The sequence below is a fragment of the Leuciscus leuciscus genome (genome assembly GCF_965113295.1).
Source record: "Leuciscus leuciscus genome assembly, chromosome: 15".
NCBI lineage: Eukaryota > Metazoa > Chordata > Actinopteri > Cypriniformes > Leuciscidae > Leuciscus > Leuciscus leuciscus.
In genome coordinates, this window is record NC_138739.1 from 33,298,782 (window position 1) to 33,321,093 (window position 22,312).

General features: G+C 42.8%; 2 protein-coding genes and 1 long non-coding RNA gene across 3 annotated transcripts in view; 2 read left to right on the top strand and 1 right to left on the bottom strand.

Moving 5' to 3' along the window:
• Nucleotides 1–22,312, top strand: part of LOC309475549 — a 209,829-nt gene that overhangs the window by 180,055 nt on the left and 7,462 nt on the right. The gene's annotated exons all lie outside the window — the stretch shown is intronic.
• Nucleotides 1–22,312, top strand: part of LOC309475527 (ICOS ligand-like) — a 104,707-nt gene that overhangs the window by 38,641 nt on the left and 43,754 nt on the right. The gene's annotated exons all lie outside the window — the stretch shown is intronic.
• On the bottom strand, nt 1,945–3,673 carry LOC309475505 (uncharacterized protein). Its single transcript, XM_082138304.1, has 2 exons — nt 2,376–3,673; nt 1,945–2,300 (listed from the first exon to the last, which is right to left on the bottom strand). The coding sequence occupies exons 1-2, from the start codon at nt 3,585–3,587 to the stop codon at nt 2,136–2,138; spliced, it is 1,377 nt and encodes a 458-aa protein (XP_081994430.1). The 5' UTR covers nt 3,588–3,673; the 3' UTR covers nt 1,945–2,135.

Below are 22,312 nucleotides of genomic sequence, written 5' to 3' on the forward strand. Positions count from 1 at the left end.
CAGCGCGTCCATGCTCTTGGAGAAAAACTTCGGACAGTGAGCGTTTTCTTGAGACGCAAACAGGTCTACTTCCGCTCTGCCGAATGTCTCCCACAGCAGCTGGACTGTCTGCAAATTGCGCTGAGCCCAGACCAGGAGGCGTTCCGTCAGCCTGTAAAGGTTTCGGGACCTGATACATCCCTGGAAATTTATATAGGCCACCACTGACATGTTGTCCGAACGGACCAAGACTGCTTGTCGACTGCTATCATTTCCAAGCAGTTTATGTGTAGAAGCTTTTCCCGTTCTGACCACTGGCCAAAGAACGGTCTGCCCTCGAGCAGTGCTCCCCATCCCGAGGTGGAGGCGTCCGTAGACACCACCTTCACACTCGAGGAAGTCCCCAGGCTTACACCTGACTGGTACCAGTCGATCGCTTTCCAAGGTTTCAGGGCTGAGATGCATTTCTGATTGACCTTGAGGCGAAAAAGACCGGAGGTCCACGCTCGGCGCGGCACTCGCGCTTTTAACCAGAACTGCAGTGGGCGCATGCGAAGCAGACCCAGCTGGAGTACTGATGATGCTGAGGCCATGAGACCCAGCATCCTTTGAAACTTTCTGAGCGGGACTATAGCGCCGCAGCGGAAGGTTTCCGTCATGCGCTGAATGTCCAGTCTGCGCTGTGGCGATAGCTGAGCTGTCATAGACAGCGAGTCCAGTTCTGTGCCCAGAAAAGATATTCTCTGACTGGGAGACAGTGAACTCTTCGCCCAATTGACTTTGAGACCCAAGTTCTCGAGATGTTCGAGTAACATGGTCCTGTGTTCTATGAGCTCTGAGTGAGTCTGAGCTAGAACCAGCCAAATAGTCCAAATAGTTCAAAACTCGCATTCCCCGAAGTTTCAGGGGAGCGAGGGCCGCGTCCATGCACATCGTGAATGTACGGGGTGCTAGGGACAGGCCAAACGGTAGGACTGTGTATTGATATGCCTGGCCCTCGAAGGCGAATCTCAAAAATCGCCTGTGACGTGACGCTATTTGTATTTGAAAATACGCGTCCTTCAGATCTATTGACACAAACCAGTCCCCTTGGCGAATTTGCGAGAGGATTTTCCTTGTCGTGAGCATTTTGAACCGGCGCTTTGCAAGCGCTTTGTTCAGCTATCTTAGATCTAGAATGGGTCTGAGACCCCCGTCTTTCTTCGGTACCAGAAAATATCTGCTGTACAAACCCCCTTCGCTCTGAGCTTGAGATAAAGGCTCTATGGCCCCTTTGCTCAACAGTTTCGCAATCTCGGCTCAAAGTAGATGTGCTACTTCCTTTTCCACCGTGGTTTCGATTCGCGCCGCGCAACTGCGGGGGCGTCGAGCGAACTGTAGCGAATAGCCTCTTTCTATAATGTTCAGCACCCATTCTGATACCCCGGGGAGCTTTGCCCATGCATTCGCACGAATAGCTAGGGGTTGAATGAGATCTGGGCTCTGGCCGTGACATAGTGGTGGCCGTAGAGCTTCGGTATGCTGTAACATAGACACCGCATCTGCAGCGTTTGAGGCGGGGGGCGCGCTGATCACAGCGGGCAGCCTGTCCGCGCTCGACTCTCCTTGGGCGGATAGCTGAGGGAGAACGAGCGGGGGGGACCCCGTGGGGCTTGTCATGTCTGTGAGTGAATGTGGGCGTATAACCGCGGGCACATTTACTGCACTGAAAACACCATCGGCCTGAGCTGACTGTATGTGTGTTGGTTTCGTTTTTACAGAAACCGAAAGACATGCAGTGTGTAGTGTTTGTGGGCACTGGATCGTGGGCACGTTCACTACATTTAATGCACAACCGACATGAGTCGATTTTATGTGCGTGAGCCCTGTGGGGCGGGCTGTGTCTGTGTGTAGGAATGGGCACTGGGTAGCGGGCTTTTTTACTACACTCATAACACCATCGGCCGTGGCCGGAATACCAGGAAAAACACTCTTTGAGAGATTCATCTGGGTCGCCGTAAAAACGGCGTTTGTGTGCAGGCAAGCGGCCCGTGGTACCGGCTTGTTTACTGCATAATACACTGGAACAGTCGCATTTTCTGGAACTGAACAAGCGAGAAGTTTTGTTGGAAGTCTGGCCGCAGCGAGACTTGAACACCGTTGTTTTCCTAGGCGGGCTAGGAAGACTTTGAGGCCTCGGGCTTTATCTCAACCTTCTGCCGGGGCCCACGTGGGGGGCGGCGGCCGGCAGAGCGAGAGCGCGGTCTCGAGTCTCGGGCCTGTCGACGCTGTGAAGCGGCGGCGGTGGGCGGAGGCTGCGGCTGGGTGCTTCGAGCAGACGGCTGTTTAGAGCGGCCTGTTGCAGAGCTAGCGCGCTTCGGCAGGAAATGCTTCATGGCTTGTGATGTTTTCTGCACCTCAGTGAATCTGTCCGCGAAATCTTTGACGGAAGATCCAAAGAGACCGGCAGGAGAGATGGGGGCGTCGAGGAACGCAGCGCGCTCCGAGTCCGGCATCTCAGAGAGCGTCAACCATAAGTGTCTCTCAGCAACGGTGAGAGAGGCCATGTTCCGCCCTATGGCCTGTGCAGCGGATTTAGTGGCGCGGAGTGCAAGATCCGTAGCGCTTCTTAAATCCGGCACGCTGATAGCTTCCGGCCCTTCCTCATCCAGCTTTCGGAGAAGGTTGGCTTGGAAGATCTGCAATGTAGCCATTGTGTGCAACGCAGATGCAGCCTGTCCAGCGGCGGTGTAAGCGCGGCTGTGCATGGCTGAAGTAGTGCGGCAGGCTTTAGACGGAAGCGCCGTCTTTGCACGCCGTCCAGCAGAGGGCGGGCAAAAATGGGCAGCTACCGCTTCTTCCACCAGAGGAAGAGAAAGGTATCCTCTGTTTTTAGCACCGTCCACCACGGAGAATGCTGCTGAGGCAGAGGTACGCACCCTGGCTGAGAAGGGGGCACACCAGGACTTCGCGAGTTCTTCATGAAGCTCAGGAAGAAACGGCGCGGGTCTAGAAGGTGGCGAAACGCGGTCTCCTAGTAGGAAACAACCATCCAGCCGGTTGTGCGCAGGCTCCGCGGGCGTCGACCACTCGAGGCCGAGGCTCTGCACGGCCTGTGTGAGCAGGCGCGTTAGCTCCGCTTCAATGCTCGCTCTTTTCCCGGAAGACTCGCGAGCAGAGGGGGCGAGATCCACAGAGCTCGACCAATCCTCACTGCCCGACGCCAGGATAGAGCAGCTGTCCTCCTCTACAATCGCCACTTCTTCAGTGTCATCCACAACGGAAGCGGCGGCAGACGGCGGCCGTTGTCCAGGAGTGATAGACTCAGGTGAAGCGGGCGGTGAAGCTGGCGGGCGAACCGGTGAGCTTGTAACAGTTGGAGGAGGCTCCGGGACCCGCTGAGCACGGCGCTTTTTACGGCGCGGTACCGCAGCGGGCGGGAGTGCAGTCTCGTGGAAGAATGCCAGGCGAGTCCTCAGAGTCGCCATAGGCAGTAGCTCGCAGTGAGGGCATCCGCCGTCAGCGAGAGCGAGAGCTGCATGTCCTTCACCCAGGCAGGAAACGCAGATGACATGGCGGTCCCCGTCGCTGAGTGGGGCTCGGCACGAGCCACAGAAGGTGCGAGACATCTTAAGAAAGACGCTCGAGCTCTTTTAGAGAGAGAGAGAGTGTGTGTCGCGGCGGCGAACACACACTAGTATTGTAAAGGATATAGTGCGCCTGGATCCAGCGATGCGTGAGCTCCGCTGAAGAGATGAAAATCAGCTATACCAGCCTCTCGAGCTATATTTATAGCCCAAGGCCAGGCCCGTTTCGGCGGGACGTGACGCAGTGGGCGCGAAGCGCCCTCATTGGGGCTGACGTCACAACGGGGCCTTTCGATAGGCTGCTGCAGTTGCCGCAGAGCAGCTAATAGGCGCGCGAGCTGTTTCGCCTATGTCTGCATGCTGCCGCATCGCGTTTTACATTATTCCAAAATTAAGGATAATTTTTGGCTTCAGTATCTCGCGGAAAAGAGATTTCCCCATAGACACAGGATTATACCAATACTGAAGGAGTGTATTTGGCACAGAAATACACCATCATACGTCCAGCTCATTTTTTAAAACTTTCTCCATGTTTAATGATAACCCAACTCTTTAACAGTGTAAATAAATCAGAATGCATAACATACATTTATCTTCGTTCACTGGGACATTTGAAGTATTCTTGACTTGATAAACTTTTTAGAATTGTAACCCTCTTAGTCATTGTTGAACATTCACAGAAATATAAACTTCTAGTGTGAAAGTACTATCCATGTTTCACAGCATAATCAAATTTTAGAAAACATACCTTCAGTTTGAGAATAAGCCTGTCATTTATTCACTGTTGTACATCCACTTATAAGCGCATTTAAATGTTTATCTGGATTATCTGGTTTTATAAGGCTGATTTATTAATTAATAATACTTATGGATAGATTTGAACTAATATAAAAATTTCTAGTATTTGTAAATGTAAAAGTATATGTATAATGTAAAGTGTGGAGAGTGCAGTTTAGGTGAGTAAATATTTGGAAATACAGTAAACCCCCCACCTTGTAACCCAATGTTCGCATGACAATAATTGTTTTGTCATTGTTTTGAAGCACATTATTATAGATAACAGTGAGGCTAACATATTCATACCAAAAGCCAAGAACATTTTAATTCTGATTTCATGGGGACTTTAACTAAAACCTCAGAACTGATCACAGTATGGTGACAGGCTACTCTGAATTATCATGAATGCAACAACGACCTGCAGAGGGCAGCAGAGGAGCTATATCGAAGGATCTTATTTGAGATTTTTTAATTTGCAACCGTGAAAGCTTAAGCAATACTATATATATATATATATATATATATATATATATATATATATATATATATATATATATATATATATATATATAAGAACCAGGCATGTGATGATGTCATGGCTTTTGCTTTTAATTACATGTATTAGTATAATTAACAGAATGACACTTCAAAACTCTGAAACAGGAACATTGTTTGCTAAAGGACAATATGGCATGCCAATATGTTCCTACCTGATTTTTTTTTTCTGTTCTTTCATCATGTTGTGTTAGCCAATATTACATTTATTTTGTATTCTTTATGTATTTTTTCATGTTTATGTCAAAATTAGAACTGCTTACCGTTCCCCTATTCATGATTCCTGATATCACATCATTTAATTTCTGTCTTTCTTGCTGTGTACTTACAGTGTGCACAAGATAAACAGATAAACATGTTGCTCATGGTTGAGATCTGACTGATGTCAGAAGAACACAACTACACTAAACACACTCCACAAATACATGCAGTCTTTGTCTTTAACCTTTAACACATTTGCATCATGTGCACGACTCCAGCAGATTATTCATTTACATGTTTTCCGACACCAGTTTAACCTTGTTTAATAAATATCTATACAGTCTTTAAGACTTTTATGCACCTTTACTTATTAATCACATTTGAAAAGCTTTTTGAGACCAGTTACTATTGAAGAACTACAGCAGTTTTCAAACAAATAAAGTGTAACTCACGTTAAAAACACATCAATGTAAAAATACATCAGGCATGTGCTTGTGTATTTTATGACGTAGAACAAAAAGTGAAAGTCTCTTCAAGTAATGTTAACCACCTTATTTTATTAAAAAATAAAAATCAACAGGAAATTCCCAATGGAACCGTTGGCTCAAATGCAAATCCTCTTCCTGGTTTTATGAAAAAATAAATAAATACAGTCCATACACTACAGTCATTTTGTCTGAAGTTTAACCTGAAGGTTAAAGGTTTTAACAGAAGTCATCTTCTCAGTTAGTGTCCAAATGAAAGAAGGCAAATGAAATCAGTTCGAATTTATTACTTATCATTTATCACAGGAAACACAAGGAGAACGCCGGAAAACCAAACCACGACCACCAAACACAAACCAACCAAACCAAATACAGAAGAGAACAGAACTTATCTAAGAGAAACATATCTGTCATAGATAATGAGGGGTAAAACAAGCCACAGGTCACTGATCAATAAACTAATAGGCAACCAAGGACACAGGCAAACACGTGAGAAGGCATTTCATGCTGCATGTTTTGCCCTTTTATTGGAAGTTGTTGCTCTTTTGGTTTCTGTACACAAATAAGGGTGTTACTGGATATTCTACATTCTTATCATGCTCTTTAGTGACAGTAAACTAAAGTCAAGAATGAATGACAGCAAATGTGCAAGACAATAGAAAAAATTAAAAAAATGTATTTCTTCTTTTCAGGAGAGAGTAAGAGCAAAAACAAGCAAAATCTGAAAGGCAAATTTCTCTGTAGCTCATGAATGTGGGTGTACCTGAAACTCTACGTTCCTGTCCTGCACTCTTTTAGTGATAATTAACTGAAGTCGTGACATGACGGTGTATTAAGATTCAAAGACGACAGGAATATATAAAACATAATTCAGAGAAATTATTCACTTGAGGATCAGGATCCAGAACACGTTTCTCAGAGGAGTTTACGAAAGGATGCTTCAATCTCATGTAAGTTAATGAGCATTATTCAATTATTATTTTCCTTCACCTGTAGAGTCAAACATCACATCACTAAATCAGCATGAATTTCCTTTTTGTTGTTGTTGTTGATGGATTGTGCTGGTCTGGTTTTGGATCTGGTCGACCATCATGGTCTTTCTTGTGATTCTGGTTGACCAAAGAAGCCATTAGCCTTATTTTATTTCAGTCATGTTTTATAATAGACATGTTTTATAATTGACAGTAATAAAACGTTTATATATATTTATATATATAAAAAAAAAAATTCTGACTGATTGAATTCATTAAACATAACTCAAGCTGACTAAATAATTCTTCTTTATTTTAAATAAAAAACATTTAAATATTTATTTAAATATAAATAAAATAGGTTTCTATATCTCTGAAAACCATGCAATGTTGTGCTGTTTTACTGATGAACAGAATTACCAACGCTATCTCACGACCAATTCGTACGAATGATTAAAAGGTGGCTAATTCGTACGAATGTACGTGTATGTGTATACACTTCCACTGTTCAGTTTCACCAGTCTCTGTGTAAGACAGTCTCTTAGTTGGTAGAGCCAAATTTGCTTAAATTATGATTCTATAAAATGTCAGAAGATCAGACAAGCTGTCAATAGGCCAATCTGTCACTAATATCAGTTTTTCATTAGTATAAATTGCTGATTTACTGATTAATCACTGATTTACGATAATTTACTCATTTTCCTAAATTATCCATTTAGTTATTGTTGATGTTGTTCAAGACTGTATGTTTGATAAAAAAAACTAAAAAAACTGTACACGAATTTGTTTAAACAAAGTTATAGTTTAAATAATTACGAATCTTTGTGGTTCTACATCTAATGTATCAATTAGATGAGGCAGAACCTGTTTAAAGCATGTCTATGATAACAAAAAATACACTCACCTAAAGGATTATTAGGAACACCTGTTCAATTTCTCATTAATGCAATTATCAATCAACCAATCACATGGCAGTTGCTTCAATGCATTTAGGGGTGTGGTCCTGGTCAAGACAATCTCCTGAACTCCAAACTGAATGTCAGAATGGGAAAGAAAGGTGATTTAAGCAATTTTGAGCGTGGCATGGTTGTTGGTGCCAGACGGGCCGGTCTGAGTATTTCACAATCTGCTCAGTTACTGGGATTTTCACGCACAACCATTTCTAGGGTTTACAAAGAATGGTGTGAAAAGGGAAAAACATCCAGTATGCGGCAGTCCTGTGGGCGAAAATGCCTTGTTGATGCTAGAGGTCAGAGGAGAATGAGCCGACTGATTCAAGCTGATAGAAGAGCAACTTTGACTGAAATAACCACTCGTTACAACTGAGGTATGCAGCAAAGCATTTGTGAAGCCACTGCACGCACAACCTTGAGGCGGATGGCCTACAACAGCAGATCGAAGACCCCACCGGGTACCACTAATCTCCACTATAAATAGGAAAAAGAGGCTACAATTTGCACGAGCTCACCAAAATTGGACAGTTGAAGACTGGAAAAATGTTGCCTGGTCTGATTTCTGTTGAGACATTCAGATGGTAGAGTCAGAATTTGGCGTAAACAGAATGAGAACATGGATCCATCATGCCTTGTTACCACTGTGCAGGCTGGTGGTGGTGGTGTAATGGTGTGGGGGATGTTTTCTTGGCACACTTTAGGCCCCTTAGTGCCAATTGGGCATCGTTTAAATGCCACGGCCTACCTGAGCATTGTTTCTGACCATGTCCATCCCTTTATGACCACCATGTACCCATCCTCTGATGGCTACTTCCAGCAGGATAATGCACCATGTCACAAAGCTCGAATCATTTCAAATTGGTTTCTTGAACATGACAATGAGTTCACTGTACTAAAATGGCCCCCACAGTCACCAGATCTCAACCCAATAGAGCATCTTTGGGATGTGGTGGAACGGGAGCTTCGTGCCCTTGATGTGCATCCCACAAATCTCCATCAACTGCAAGATGCTACCCTATCAATATGGGCCAACATCTCTAAAGAATGCTTTCAGCACCTCGTTGAATCAATGCCACGTAGAATTAAGGCAGTTCTGAAGGCGAAAGGGGGTCAAACACAGTATTAGTATGGTGTTCCTAATAATCCTTTAGGTGAGTGTATAACATATATTTAAAAAGGCTAGTTATTATTAACATAATTTGAAAAATATCAACTAAAATCCATTTTTATTTTAAAAATACACTACGCACAATCAATAACACTGTACATTTCATCAGTTATAATTACATTATAATTAGACATTTGCTGGTCTTTTTTCTGCTGCCCTCTGTAGGCCATTTATAATAATTCAGAGTGGCGTATCACCACTGCACAGAGAAAATTGCTAAATATTTTTGTGCATCAACATAGGCCATGTTAATACTAATAATAATAATCATTATTTTATTTTTAAATGTATTTTAAATAGTTTAACATGCGCCAATGTATTTTTAAAGTGACGATTTGTTGATGTGCATTATCCTGACAGGATTTTGTTTTTGCTATAAAAATTATCCTAATTTTAATCATTTGGATTGCAATAGAACATAGAAGACAGACAAAGAGAAACTCAAAGAAATGCAAAGGAAATTTGTTATTATTTTGTTACTTTCTCACACACATCTACTTTTGCACCTGAGGTTTAGCAGGTCTTAATAGTGATTAACAAATAAATAATGGAGGAGGGGGGTAGGGTGGGGTGCTATAAACCAACAAAGCTCTTTTGATGTGAGAATATAACCACCCGTTCTCCTTTTGTCAACCGCCATGTCACACCCCCACCACACTACACCACTCAAGACCCTCTTAGTCATTGTTGAACATTCACAGAAATATAAACTTCTAGTGTGAAAGTGCTATCCATGTTTCACAGCATAATCGAATGCTCTGATTTTAAAAGTGTAGATCTAGAAACACAAACAAGGAGCACCTTCCCTGCATGCTGCTGTTTCCTAAGAAAGGCTAAGAAAGCAATGAGAAACTGACTAATAAAAGCATTGGTTTGCGGTTTAAGGTTAAACCTCCACTGTAGATAAAGATAAAGATAAAGATAAAGATAAAGATAAAGATAAAGATAAAGATAAAGATAGATAAAGCTGAGAGATTGTGTTTGTCACAACATGAACAAGTGACCAACTAGTGGAACATGTTTCTGGTTTTGGTTTAGCACTTCAGTTGAGTTTAACCACACTAAAGCCTGCAGCCTGTAATACTTATTATTGTTCAACATAAATGTATCAGTCAACAACATTACAATAGAAACTATACAGCTGTGGCCATGAAAAAATACCCTTTCCTTAGAATCAATGAATTATCAAAAGTGTTCGCTGGATGAACTGATTAATTGATTGTAATATTAATTTACATCAAGTTAATCAGATTAACTGATCCAAATATTCAAAATTAATCATAACAAGTTATGATTAATTATTAATATTTCCTCTTTGAGGTAATTTGTTACAATACACTACATTGCCAAAAGTTTTCGTACGCCTGCCTTTACATGCACATGAACTTTAATGACATTCCATTCTTAATCTGTAGGGTTTAATATGGAGTTGGCCCATCCTTTGCAGCTATAACAGCTTCAACTCTTCTGGGAAGGCTTTCCACAAGGTTTAGGAGTGTGTTTATGGGAATTTTTGACCATTCTTCTAGAAGCGCATTTGTGAGGTCAAGCACTGATGTGGGACGAGAAGGCCTGACTCACAGTCTCTGCTCTAATTCATCCCAAAGGTGTTCTATCAGGTTGAGGTCAGGACTCTGTGCAGGCCAGTCAAGTTCCTCCACACCAAACTCACTCATCCATGTCTTTATGGACATTGCTTTGAACACTGGTGTGAAGTCATGTTGGAACAGGACGGGGCCATCCCCAAACTGTTTCCCACAAAGTTGGGAGCATGAAATTGTCCAAAATGTCTTGGAATGCTGAAGCATTAAGAGTCCCTTTCACTGGAACTAAGGGGCCAAACCCTGAAAAACAACCCCACACCATAACCCCCCCTCCACCAAACATTACACTTGGCACAATGCAGTCATGTAAGTACCGTTCTCCTGGCATCCGCCAAACCCAGACTTGTCCATCGGATTGCCAGACAGAGAAGCGTGATTCGTCACTCCAGAGAAATCGTCTCCACTGCTGTAGAGTCCAGTGGTCCACTGGAAAGTCCACTGCTTTACATCACTGCATCCGACCCTTTGCATTGCACTTGGTGATGTAAGGCTTGGATGCAGATGCTCGGCCATGGAAACCCATTCCATGAAGCTCTTTACGCACTGTTCTTGAGCTAATCTGAAGGCCACATGAAGTTTGGAGGTCTGTAGCTTGACTCTGCAGAAAGTGCTGACCCCGTTCCGTGATTTTACGTGGTCTACCACTTCATGGCTGAGTTGCTGTTGTTCAAAATTGCTTCCACTTTGTTATTATACCACTAACAGTTGACCGTGAAATATTTAGTAGTGAGGAAATTGCAAATTTTTCTTAATATAGTTAACAGTTTTCACAGTAATATTCATGGCCTCATTCTGGTGACATCTGCTTTGTTGCAAGACTTTCCCTGTGCAAGAAACAGTGCATCCACTTTGCTTCTGGCACTCGCTCTTGGATTTGTTTAACAACACCGCAATGTTTTCCCGTCAAAGCAGCCGTGCCGTCTGTGCATACCTGTATTTCCAATCAAGAACTTTTTCAGAGAAGTACTCATCAAGGCAGTGCGTGACATTATCTGCTGCGGTTCTCGTTGGAAGTTCTTTGCAAAATAGCAGATCTTCACAAAGATTACTGTCCATGCAGTATCTGACAAAAACTAACAGTAACGCGGCATTGCTTATGTCCGTCGACTCGTCCAGCTGTATGGCAAAATAAGGGCTTGCCTTTATTCCTTCCATGAGTTGGCATTCAATGTCATCGTTCATGCCACCCTTGTGATGATCTGAATATGTGACCCATGCTGGCAAAATGAGTCGGAATGCACACAAGTTAATTTCGAGCTACAGGCAAAACAAGTGAAAAATTTCAATTTTGGTCAAGTTTGAGGTTTTCACAAAAAATTGTTAATTAAGCCTTTATCTAGCGATCACAATGCTCAAAGTAGTAATTAAACATCTAAAAGTATCTTTAATTGTCCGTTTTCTGAGAGGAGTACCTTTCCTTTGCCCATGAAAATTTGTCATTTAAAATGTATAGGCCTACATCTCAAAATGTATTATTATTATTAATATTATTAATTATTGAATGAGTAAATAATAAGTTGAACACACCAGCAGCTCCAGAAGCAAATGTGGAAATTAGCTAAAACATCGATGGAAATCATTGAATCAGTGATTTGAACTCAAGAACCAAATCAGTTCTATTCATGAATGAATCATTGGCCCTTGTTTACACCTGGTATTAAGATGCGTTTTGGTCGATCGAATCACAAGTGTACGACACTGAATGCAGGTGTAAACTGGGTCTAAAAAGTTTTAAACAACCACTTCCTTAGGTAGTCGAAAACACATTCGACCGGATTGCTTTTGTTGTGTAAACGCTCATGTGGTCGAATGTGTTCTAACAGCCACACAAGAAGACCGTCTACTCTTCGCCTACTGAACTAATGCGTTAACATTATGGGAAGTGCGCTAGCCAGACGGGATTGAAACTTTGTCAGCTGAAGACCCAAGTTTTGTTTGAAGATGAAAAACATACCAAGCACAATGTTCTCTCACCATTCCTGATTTCTAAAACACACTCACAGCGTTCGCCTAGTCTTGCGTCTGTCAGAGCAGAAATTAAAGCTGCTGCTCTCCATTTTTTTCCATTGTCTCCGGTGGGCACGTTCATATGCAAATTGCGCAAGCTTAATTTTGTCCATTTAGATCGAATGCACAGGGCCATTCACACTGGTTTTATCAACGGGTTCGATCCTATTCAATGAAATTAACCAACTCAAATGATTCATTCACGAATCGGACATCATTACAATGTTTATTTAATAAATTCTACCAGGAATTCCTGTTTGCCGGGGACAGTCCCATTTTGGAGTCCTGTCCCTGGCAAACGGGGATGTCTGGTCACTCTATTCAAGTTTCAATGGGGAAAGGTGAGATAAATTAAATAAAGAATCAAGGAAGTTGGCATGGGTGTGTGGCTTTATAGAGACAGTAAGGTACTGTAGTGTGGGTAGGTGCAAGTAACTGTGCCAAACACTTGGGGTCGCTGTTTTTATTGAGACATAAACATAGGGTTATACAAACACAACACTCAATAAAGATCACATGTGGAAAAAATATATGTTGTACTTACCATAATTTGGGTCTTTCTTTGTGTTCCATTGTTAGATTAGAAGTTATAATTCACTGGAATTATATATATATATATATATATATATATATATATATATATATATATATATATATATATTTTTTTTTTTTTTTATAAATATTAAACAGATGTTAGTCTCCAAAAATCATTCAAATAATGCTGATACAGTTCAACAGCACTGTTTCACTGTTTGTATCACTCTGCTTATTTTTGGTTCAATTTATGTTCACCATACTTGAGGCTCAGGTTTCAGCACTTTACTATTATTTAAAAATATTTTTTTCATTGGTCAAAGACCTGTCCTGTATGTTTCAGTTGTTGAAGGTGTTTGACATGCTTTACTCTCTGCAATGCTAGGCAGAACAAATGCAATGCAACGTGCTGCTCTGTTTCCATTTGAGGTTAAGACAACTGTGAGAACTGAGATAACCTAAATGTATAATGGTATTGAAAACACTTTGCACTCGTTTAAGGTTAAACCCCACTCTAGACAAAGGTGAGAGACCCTGTTTATCATTGGCTGTGCCCAAGCCAGTGGAACATGTTTATGGTTTTGGTCGAGCGCTTCAGTTGAGTTTAACCGCATTGTGCTGTGTATCATGGCCTGGCATGCATCACACACACATATATATATATACATCATTTTTTTTTTATGTCTGAGTGAATGTGTATATATGATGTTGTAAGACCTTGTTACTTTTTTTATTATGTATTATAAAAGAATCAGACAACACAGTCATAATCTAATTCATCAATAGTGACTATTTATTATGACTCTGAAATAGATTTTTTCAATGAAGTAAATTGATGTTTGCATGATATACACTATTTATATATTTTAAAACTGAAAATGTAATGTATGTCTAAGAATGTAAGGTATTAAAGGGAGTTAAATGAATAATGGAGTACATCCAAAATAAAAGGACAATGTTTTTCCACCTAGAAAATATTTATGCCATTCATTTACTTCAGACACACACACACACACACACACACACACACACACACACACACACACACACACACACACACACACACACACACACACACACACACACACACACACACACACACACACACACACACACACACACACACGACAAGACAAAGGCGGCGGTAGCAACAATAATGAGTGCTGAGCTTGAGACAAGTATGTTGGCAAGCATTAAAACTTCAGTTTGTTAACTAAAAATAACATACTTTATCAACCTGTGGTTATTTAACTGATTTTTTTATACATATTCATTTATACAGACATTTATACAGCACATTGACAAAATAAACAGTTCTCTATATCCTAACAAAAAAGGAAATCTTTCAGATATTACTCTTCTGTGTCCAACAGCATTGAAAACTCAACCAATCAGATTTCATATAAATGTGCACAATCTCCATTCTAAGATATTTCCTTTATTGTGTCACAACAGTTTAGAGACTAAAGTATTTTTGAAGAATATATTATGTCAACAATTGCTCAAAGAAGTTTCAACCAAAATTGTCTACAATATACATTTATTCCAAGGCAAACACCTTTGAATTGAGAAAAGTTTTTAAACACATAAATTTCATTTAAAAACAGGGGTTTTAAAATCTTTTTGATGCCACAGACCCCCAAATATGATATATTATCATATATTAAAATATGATTCCTTAGTGGCTATATTTTCATGTATAAAACATTCAAACATTCATACTGCATACTACAAATATAAGTAAAGTATTGTTGGGAAAAATATTTACTTTCTGTTAAGGAGACACTGTGTTTGTCTACCTGCTGTTAGATGAGAAACAAAACAAAATATCACAATTCAATAAAATAACTTAAAATAACTGGTTTAATAATATCAAAAATGGAATCAATAAAAATAATAAAAAAAAACCATTATTTTTCTCTGAACTTTCCCACAGACCCCAGTTAAAAAAACCCTGATCTAAAGAATGTAAGAATGTTTGGCTGGTTAATGTCATGTGTGTTAAGCTGCCAAACAGTTTGTGGATAGAAGTTGAATAAACATTAAGAAAAAGTGAACAAAGTAAGATCAGTCATACTCGTGTGATCATGACTTCGGCAGGTTTAGAGCTGCATATGTGCTGTTGATTTGGCTGGAGCGAATATTTCTACGCAGCTTGGAAAAATCCATCGTGGCGTACTGAAAGAGAAATATCAGCAATTTCAGTTACAATTAAACCAAAATGAACAAAAATGTATGTTAAGGAAGCTAGCAGGAATGCTAATTTCAAGACAGAAAATAATTAGTTAAGATGATGTCACATTTATACCTGTAAGTCATGTTCTTCTATAACTTGATTTTGCTGTATATCAGTGTTGAGTTGTGATTCTTCTGCTGACCTTCTGTTTCCAACAACAAACACCTTTACCAGTCCTAAATATGAAATAATTCATTTAGATTTAATATTTAAAAAAGGTAGTATTATATTTTCTCCAATTATTTTCTTCATCTGAAAAAAAAAGCATTATATTAATATTTTTACATATGGCTGAAAATCTCTCACCGATCAGCACAATGAGCAGAAGCCCGTTCATCAGAGCAGATATGATGATAATAATAATCTGCCATTGTGTCTGATCAATAAACTCCTCCGCTGTCTGATTGTGACACACAGTTAGTTGAGTTGATTCTGTAAAGAAAGTGTCCACAGTCTGTTACTGTAAAAACTGTTACTGTTAGTGCAATGGCACTGATTTTGTAAAACTGAAAATAATGATAATGAATGAGAATATAATTAAGTTTTTCTGAAGTGGCCTATCTATATAAAGTCATATAATAAAATAAAATATAAAGTAGTAAATGACAAATGTAAGCAGTGATCATCAATAAGCATAGTTTACTGAAAATGCAAATGAACTCACCATTGAAGTGCAGTCTGGTGCTGTTGCTGAGTTTTGGAGGTGTGTGTGTGTTCATACAGTAATAAACTCCTAATTCATCAACAGTCACATTATTAATAACCAGACGATGTTTAAATTGCAGTGAATATTTCTTTCTAAATGTTTTATTTGTGTAAAAAGGAGATGTTGATGTTGAGAATGACCAAAGAATCACTGTTGGAGGATCTGGTGTTTTCAGTAAAATCCAATAAACATCATTTTCATCAAGATCACAGTTTATGGTCACATTTGATCCCAAATCAGTTAGTTGATCTGAGACTGCAGCTCGACAACAGAATAATACATCTATAAGATAAAAAAAAAGTAAGATTAGCCACATAAAATCACTGTTTATAAAGCACATGTAAAAAATATTCATAACATGTAATGAACTCACAGAGCTGAAGCTGAATGATCCTCATGTTACTGCGTGATTAAAACAGTTGAATCTAATGAAACCTGGTTCCTCTCACACAACATCATTTAAAATGAATCTACTGCAGCTCTGAAGCAGACAGGAAAAAACTTCTCCCACATCAATCAGAGGCAGTCAAGTTTGCTCTGACCACATACAGACTTTTTTCAACACCTAATCCTCCACCAACATCATCAATCCATTAAGCAGTTTAAGCTCAGCGTTTTGGGTGCATAAAAATGCTAACTTTTGAAAACGGGTTTTAAAGTGCAAGTTTTAAAAAATGGTCTCTGTGTAAAAAACAAAAATGTGAATCTCCGAAGACGATGACGTCATGCACATGCATATTACATGTTCAGTCTATAGTGCTTCATCGCCATCTAATGACCTGGCAGCAGAATACAGGGTTCCCTCTCGAACGGTCACTTCGTATTGCGTAGCTATACGCAGTGGGGAAACTCCTTTTCCTCGATTTACTGAAGCCTATAATGTAAAACGCATTTTGCAGCTGCACAGCTAGCACAGTGAGTGTCTGGCTCACTCATTGGCTGTGCTGCGGCAACTGCACATCCAATGGCGCGGGCGCCTCTGACGTGTGCGCCAATGAGCTAGCATCACGCCATTACACGTTCCTTGGCAGGCTCTGACGTGTAATGGCGTGATTCTAGCTCATTGGCGCACACGTCAGAGCCTGCCAAGGGGGCGCAGCCTTAGCCCATATTAGTCCCCGAAAAACGCCATTTTAGCAGATTTTACTCCTTCAGCGGCAACTTCACGTCTCTGAATCCTCTGAAAGCCTTCGCCGTTGAAACAAGCCCTTATCAGCCTGAGCGAGCAGCATACAGCAGACTACGCCTTCAACACATGTCGTTTTTTTCTCCTGTCGCCGTTCTCCTGTGGTCATCCGGCATCGACGCATATCCTTTCAATTATTATTGTGATTTATAAAGAGCGCGAGCGTTGTTCCAAATGCCTCGCTCCTCTTGTGCCACGTGCGGATGCATCTGCACGAGGCCTACGGGCTTATTACATCATGCGCTCGCGGCTAGCTCTCCTTTGGGGCGGCAAACCACCTCTCGCGCCAGATACCCGAGTTCGAATCTCGGCTGCACTGAATCTTTTTACCAAAGCGAACGAGTTCCCCGCCCCTGCGTGACTCACCCTCTTTGGCAACGTCCGGGAAAGGGGTTGGTCGGGCTTTGACCCCGCCCCCCATCTAAGCCCAGCACGAGTGCAATTGGACGAAGCATGCCCAGCTAGTCATGTTAAATCACGATTCTAGCAGAGCTATAGCTGCAGTCTAGGGGCCCGTTAAACCATGCACTGCTGCAAACTATCGCTGTTCTCGCAGCAGCTCAAACAGAGTGAGAAATGAATGTTCCCCCACAGCCCCCGCTCACAGGCGGCTGGGAACGTTCTCAAATCAGCCATTAGGCCCGTTACAAGCGCGCCACTCATGCCGCACACTATCACTGCAGTCTGTAGCGCACGCTACAGATAGTCACTGCTCAAAATCCCATGACACTTCTCACAGCTCCCTGTCTAACTTTTAAATAAAATAAAAGTTTTTATTATTGTCAACTGGCGCGCTGCACTGCGCGTGCCTCTACAAACAAACGCTGTTTTCACGGCGACCCACGTAAAGCACAAAAAGCACAATTTCACAATCACAACACACGGGTTCACGGTCCCCCTTCACTAGGCGGCCCCCTCCCAGTTGTTACACTGACTTTCCCCCAGACAAAAGCCTGTACAGTCAGTCCAACACTCAGTATGTGCACAAATCACAATGTAAGGGTATCAGGTCCCCCTGTGTTAGGCGGCCCATCCCAAACTGTGTGTCAAACCCTAGCCACACGGGCGTTGGCCTGGCAAGCCATCCCTGATGTGTCGAGTTGGGTCATAAACACAATAAAGCGAGGCTACTCGCTCCAATTCGCTCGCAGACCCCCAAATTTTCAGGCGGTTGTCGAGACTTCGGGTGAGAAGCAACGCGTGTCACGTGCTTCGCGCCGAAATACAGAATCTGTTAGCAAAAGGGGCGATAGAGCTAGTCCCCCCCGCGCTAAAACACTCGGGTTTCTACAGCCGCTATTTTCTAGTCCCTAAAAAAGACGGCGGTCTCAGACCCATACTAGATTTGAGACATTTGAATAAGGCTCTCATGAGACGGTCTTTCAAAATGTTAACTACCAAACATATCCTCGCGCAAGTTTCCTCCAGACCAAATTTTTTTTTTTTTTACGTTGGATCTGAAAGATGCATACTTTCACATTCAGATAAACCCTCGTCACAGGCCATTCTTGAGATTCGCCTTCGAGAGTCAGGCTTATCAATACACCGTTCTGCTGTTCGGTCTATCCCTAGCACCCCGTACATTCACGAAGTGCATGGATGCAGCGCTTTCTCCCCTGAGACATCAGGGAGTGCGCGTGCTAAATTATCTCGACGACTGGCTGGTGCTGGCACAGTCGAGAACCGAGCTACTGTCACACAGGGTGATAGTGATTCTCGCCCATTTGAAATGTCTGGGTCTCAAAATCAATGTAACCAAGAGCAAACTGACCCCCAGCCAGAGTGTGGTCTTTCTGGGCACAGTTATCGACTCTATAACGATGACAGCGCGGCTTACACAAGAGCGCGCACTCTCTGTGCGAACGCTAGCAGCCTCATTCAAGGCAGGTGAGCGCGCACCTCTAAAGAAATTTCAGAAACTTCTCGGTCTCATGGCAACAGCATCATCAGTACTCCGTAAGGGATTACTACGCATGCACCCGCTATAGCACTGGCTCAAACGCCGCGTGCCAACCCATGCATGGCAGTCAGGCAGCCTGCGCATCATGGTGAATCACGGTTGTTTACGGACTCTGATTTCCTGGCGGGCTCAGGACTGGTACCACAAGGGTGTGACCATGGGAGTAGTTTCCTGGAGGAAAGTGTTTTTTACAGACTCATCCAACCTAGGTTGGGGAGCGCTGCACGAGGGCAAGCCTGCCTCCGGCCTCTGGTTGAGCATGGAGCAGAGCTTACATATCAACTGTCTGGAAATGAAAGCAGTTTGTTTGGCCCTCAAAGCGTTTCTGTCAAACCTCAAAGGTCACCACGTCTTAGTCCGCACGGACAACACGTCAGTGGTGGCCTACATAAATCGCCAGGGCGGCATCAGGTCGGGCAACCTATACGCCATAGCGAGAGACCTCCTCTTGTGGGCACAGACCAATCTGAGTTATCTGAGGGCAGCGCATATCCCTGGCATTCAGAATCTGGGTGCGGATATTCTCTCACGGGGCAACACTCCCCTAGGCGAGTGGTCCCTGAACTCACAGACGGTCAGTCTGATATGGAGTGTGTTCGGCGAGGCCGAAGTCGACCTTTTCGCCTCGAGAACCAACACCCACTGCGCAGTGTTCTTTTCGAAGAACAGTGACGCGCTGGCCCATCTCTGGCCCAGTCGCCCCCTTTATGCAGATCCCCCAGGTCATCAAACGGGTCAGGGAGAGCGGATGCCCAGTCCTCCTAGTGGCCCCCCTCTGGGAATCCAGGCCGTGGTTGAGCTGGTTCAGTTATCGGACAGAGTCACCTGGCATGTTCCGCTGAGGAAAGACCTCCTCACACAGGCCAACGGGACGATATGGCATCCGCGACCCGACTTATGGGCCCTCCATCCATGTCTGGCCCCTAAATGGGTACCCAGGGACCTTCCTGAGAAGGTCTTAAACACTATCACTGAGGCTAGGGCCCCGTCTACCAGGCGCCTTTATGCTCTGAAGTTGTCAGGGTTTTCCAGCTGGTGCTCGAAAAAACTCTTTGATCCAGGGTCATGTGAGGTATCTGTGATACTCTCCTTCTTACAGGAGCTGTTGGATGCGGGCCGTTCCCCGTCCACGCTCAAAGTGTATGTGGCAGCCATTGCAGCTCATCATGCTCCGGTGGCTGGCCAATTACTAGGAAGAAACGACCTGGTGGTACGGTTTCTAAAAGGAGCTAGGAGGTTGAACCCCTCCAGACCTCCATCCGTGCCATCTTGGGACCTCTCCACGTTCCTTGGGGCCCTGAAAAGTCCACCTTTTGAACCGCTCCAGTCGGTTGATCTTAAACCTCTCTCGCTAAAGACTGCTCTCCTGCTGGCACTGGCATCTATCAAGCGAGTGGGAGATCTGCAGGCCCTCTCCGTGAGCCCTTCATGTTTGGAGTTTGGATTGGATGACTCCAGGTCATCCTCAAACCCAAACATGGCTATGTACCCAAAGTGCTCTCAACGCCGTTTAGAGCACAGTTTATCACATTATTAGCCCTTCCCCCTTTCTGCAGAGGATGGGGAGGCTAATCTACTCTGCCCTGTCAGAGCACTGAGAATCTATCTGGAGCGTTCTGCGTCTTTTAGACAATCAGAACAGCTCTTTGTCTGCTTTGGTGGCCGATCTAAGGGTTATCCAGTCACTAAGCAAAGACTGTCTAGATGGATAGTGGATGCCATATCTATGGCATATACCTCAGTGGGTCAGGTTTGCCCTATAGGTATCAAGGCTCATTTGACTAGAGCCATGGCCTCGTCTTGGGCTTGGTCCTCTGGTTTTCCCATTCAGGATATTTGTGATGCGGCCGGCTGGTCCTTGCCTTCCACATTTTTGAAGTTTTATAATATGGAGGTACCTTCCCTGCAGGCAAAGGTATTTTCGGTATGATTAAGGCCCGACGGTGTCTGGTCTTGTCTACAAATTATGTCACTGTGCACAATCACATATACATTTATTATAAAACCCGCCTTTGGCCGGTTATATTTATATACATTTTATTATAAAACCCGCCTTTGGCCGGTTATATTTTCCCTATACTGATAGACCCGACAGTGTCCGGTCCTATTAGTACATTATGTTGGTTAAGTTTATATATATATTACTAGACCCGACGGTGTCCGGTCTGTTCATTATATATACTTGGGTTCTGGCTTGTTTCTGTGCGCTCAGGGGTCCTGAGCTGCAGAAGGCAACCAGTTACTTAAAGTGCAGCGTTTTGCATGGTGTCCCCACTGCGTATAGCTACGCAATACGAAGTGACCGTTCGAAAGGGAACTACTCGGTTACTATCGTAACCTCAGTTCCCTGAGAGTAGGGAACGAGTATTGCGTAGCCGGCCGCACTATAGTAACCTGGCAAGTTGTCGCTTCAGTCGTTTAAACCTGTTAAAATTGCGTTTTTCGGGGACTAATATGGGCTAATGCTGCGCCCTCTTGGTGGGCTCTGATGTGTAATGGCGTGATGCTAGCTCATTGGCGCACACGTCAGAGGCGCCCGCGCCATTGGATGTGCAGTTGCCGAAGCACAGCCAATGAGTGAGCCAGACACTCACTGTGCTAGCTGTGCAGCTGCAAAATGCGTTTTGCATTATAGGCTTCAGTAAATTGAGGAAAATGAGTTTCCCCACTGCGTATAGCTACGCAATACTCGTTCCCTACTCTCAAGGAACTGAGGTTATGATAGTAATCGAGTAGTTTTTAGTCATTTCGCGGATCTGTGAGAATGGGGATCGTTTTGACTATGGTGTCGTCTGTACGCAGAAAACTCAAAGGAAAAACTTCTCAGTTTTAAGCGTATCGTTGTCATGTAAACGTACCCTAAGTTTACATGGAGACTATAACGGTAACGTTTTCAAGAACTTGACTTTGTAAAAACGATTAAAACGCTGTAATATTCATGCCAGGCCAGTAGGTGGCAATGTCACTTTGTAAAGAAACAGTAGATGCATATAGACTGAACACGTAATATACATGTGCATGACATCACCATTTTCACAAATTCGTGTTTTTGTAGTTTAAACGGAGATAATAACGCTATCAAGACTTTAAAACCCTTTTCCAAAAGTTTGCCTTTTCAGGCCCTCAAAACGCGATTGTTGTGTAAATTAACGACCAAAACGCAAAAAAAGTTTTACGTTTTTAGTTGAAAACAGTGTTGTGTCAACAGCCCCTGCATTTTTCGCCAACCATTGTCAAAATGATCCCCGTTCACACGGATTCATGACAGGCCAGTAGATCTCACTCATGATGAAAAAATGTTTTAGTTGAAAATAGTGTCGTGCAAACAGCCTGAGTATGTAACTGGAAGCTCTGCATTCTTGTCGTGCTCTTACAGTGACAAACTGAAGTCAAGACATGACAAGAATGTGCGAGACATTCAGAA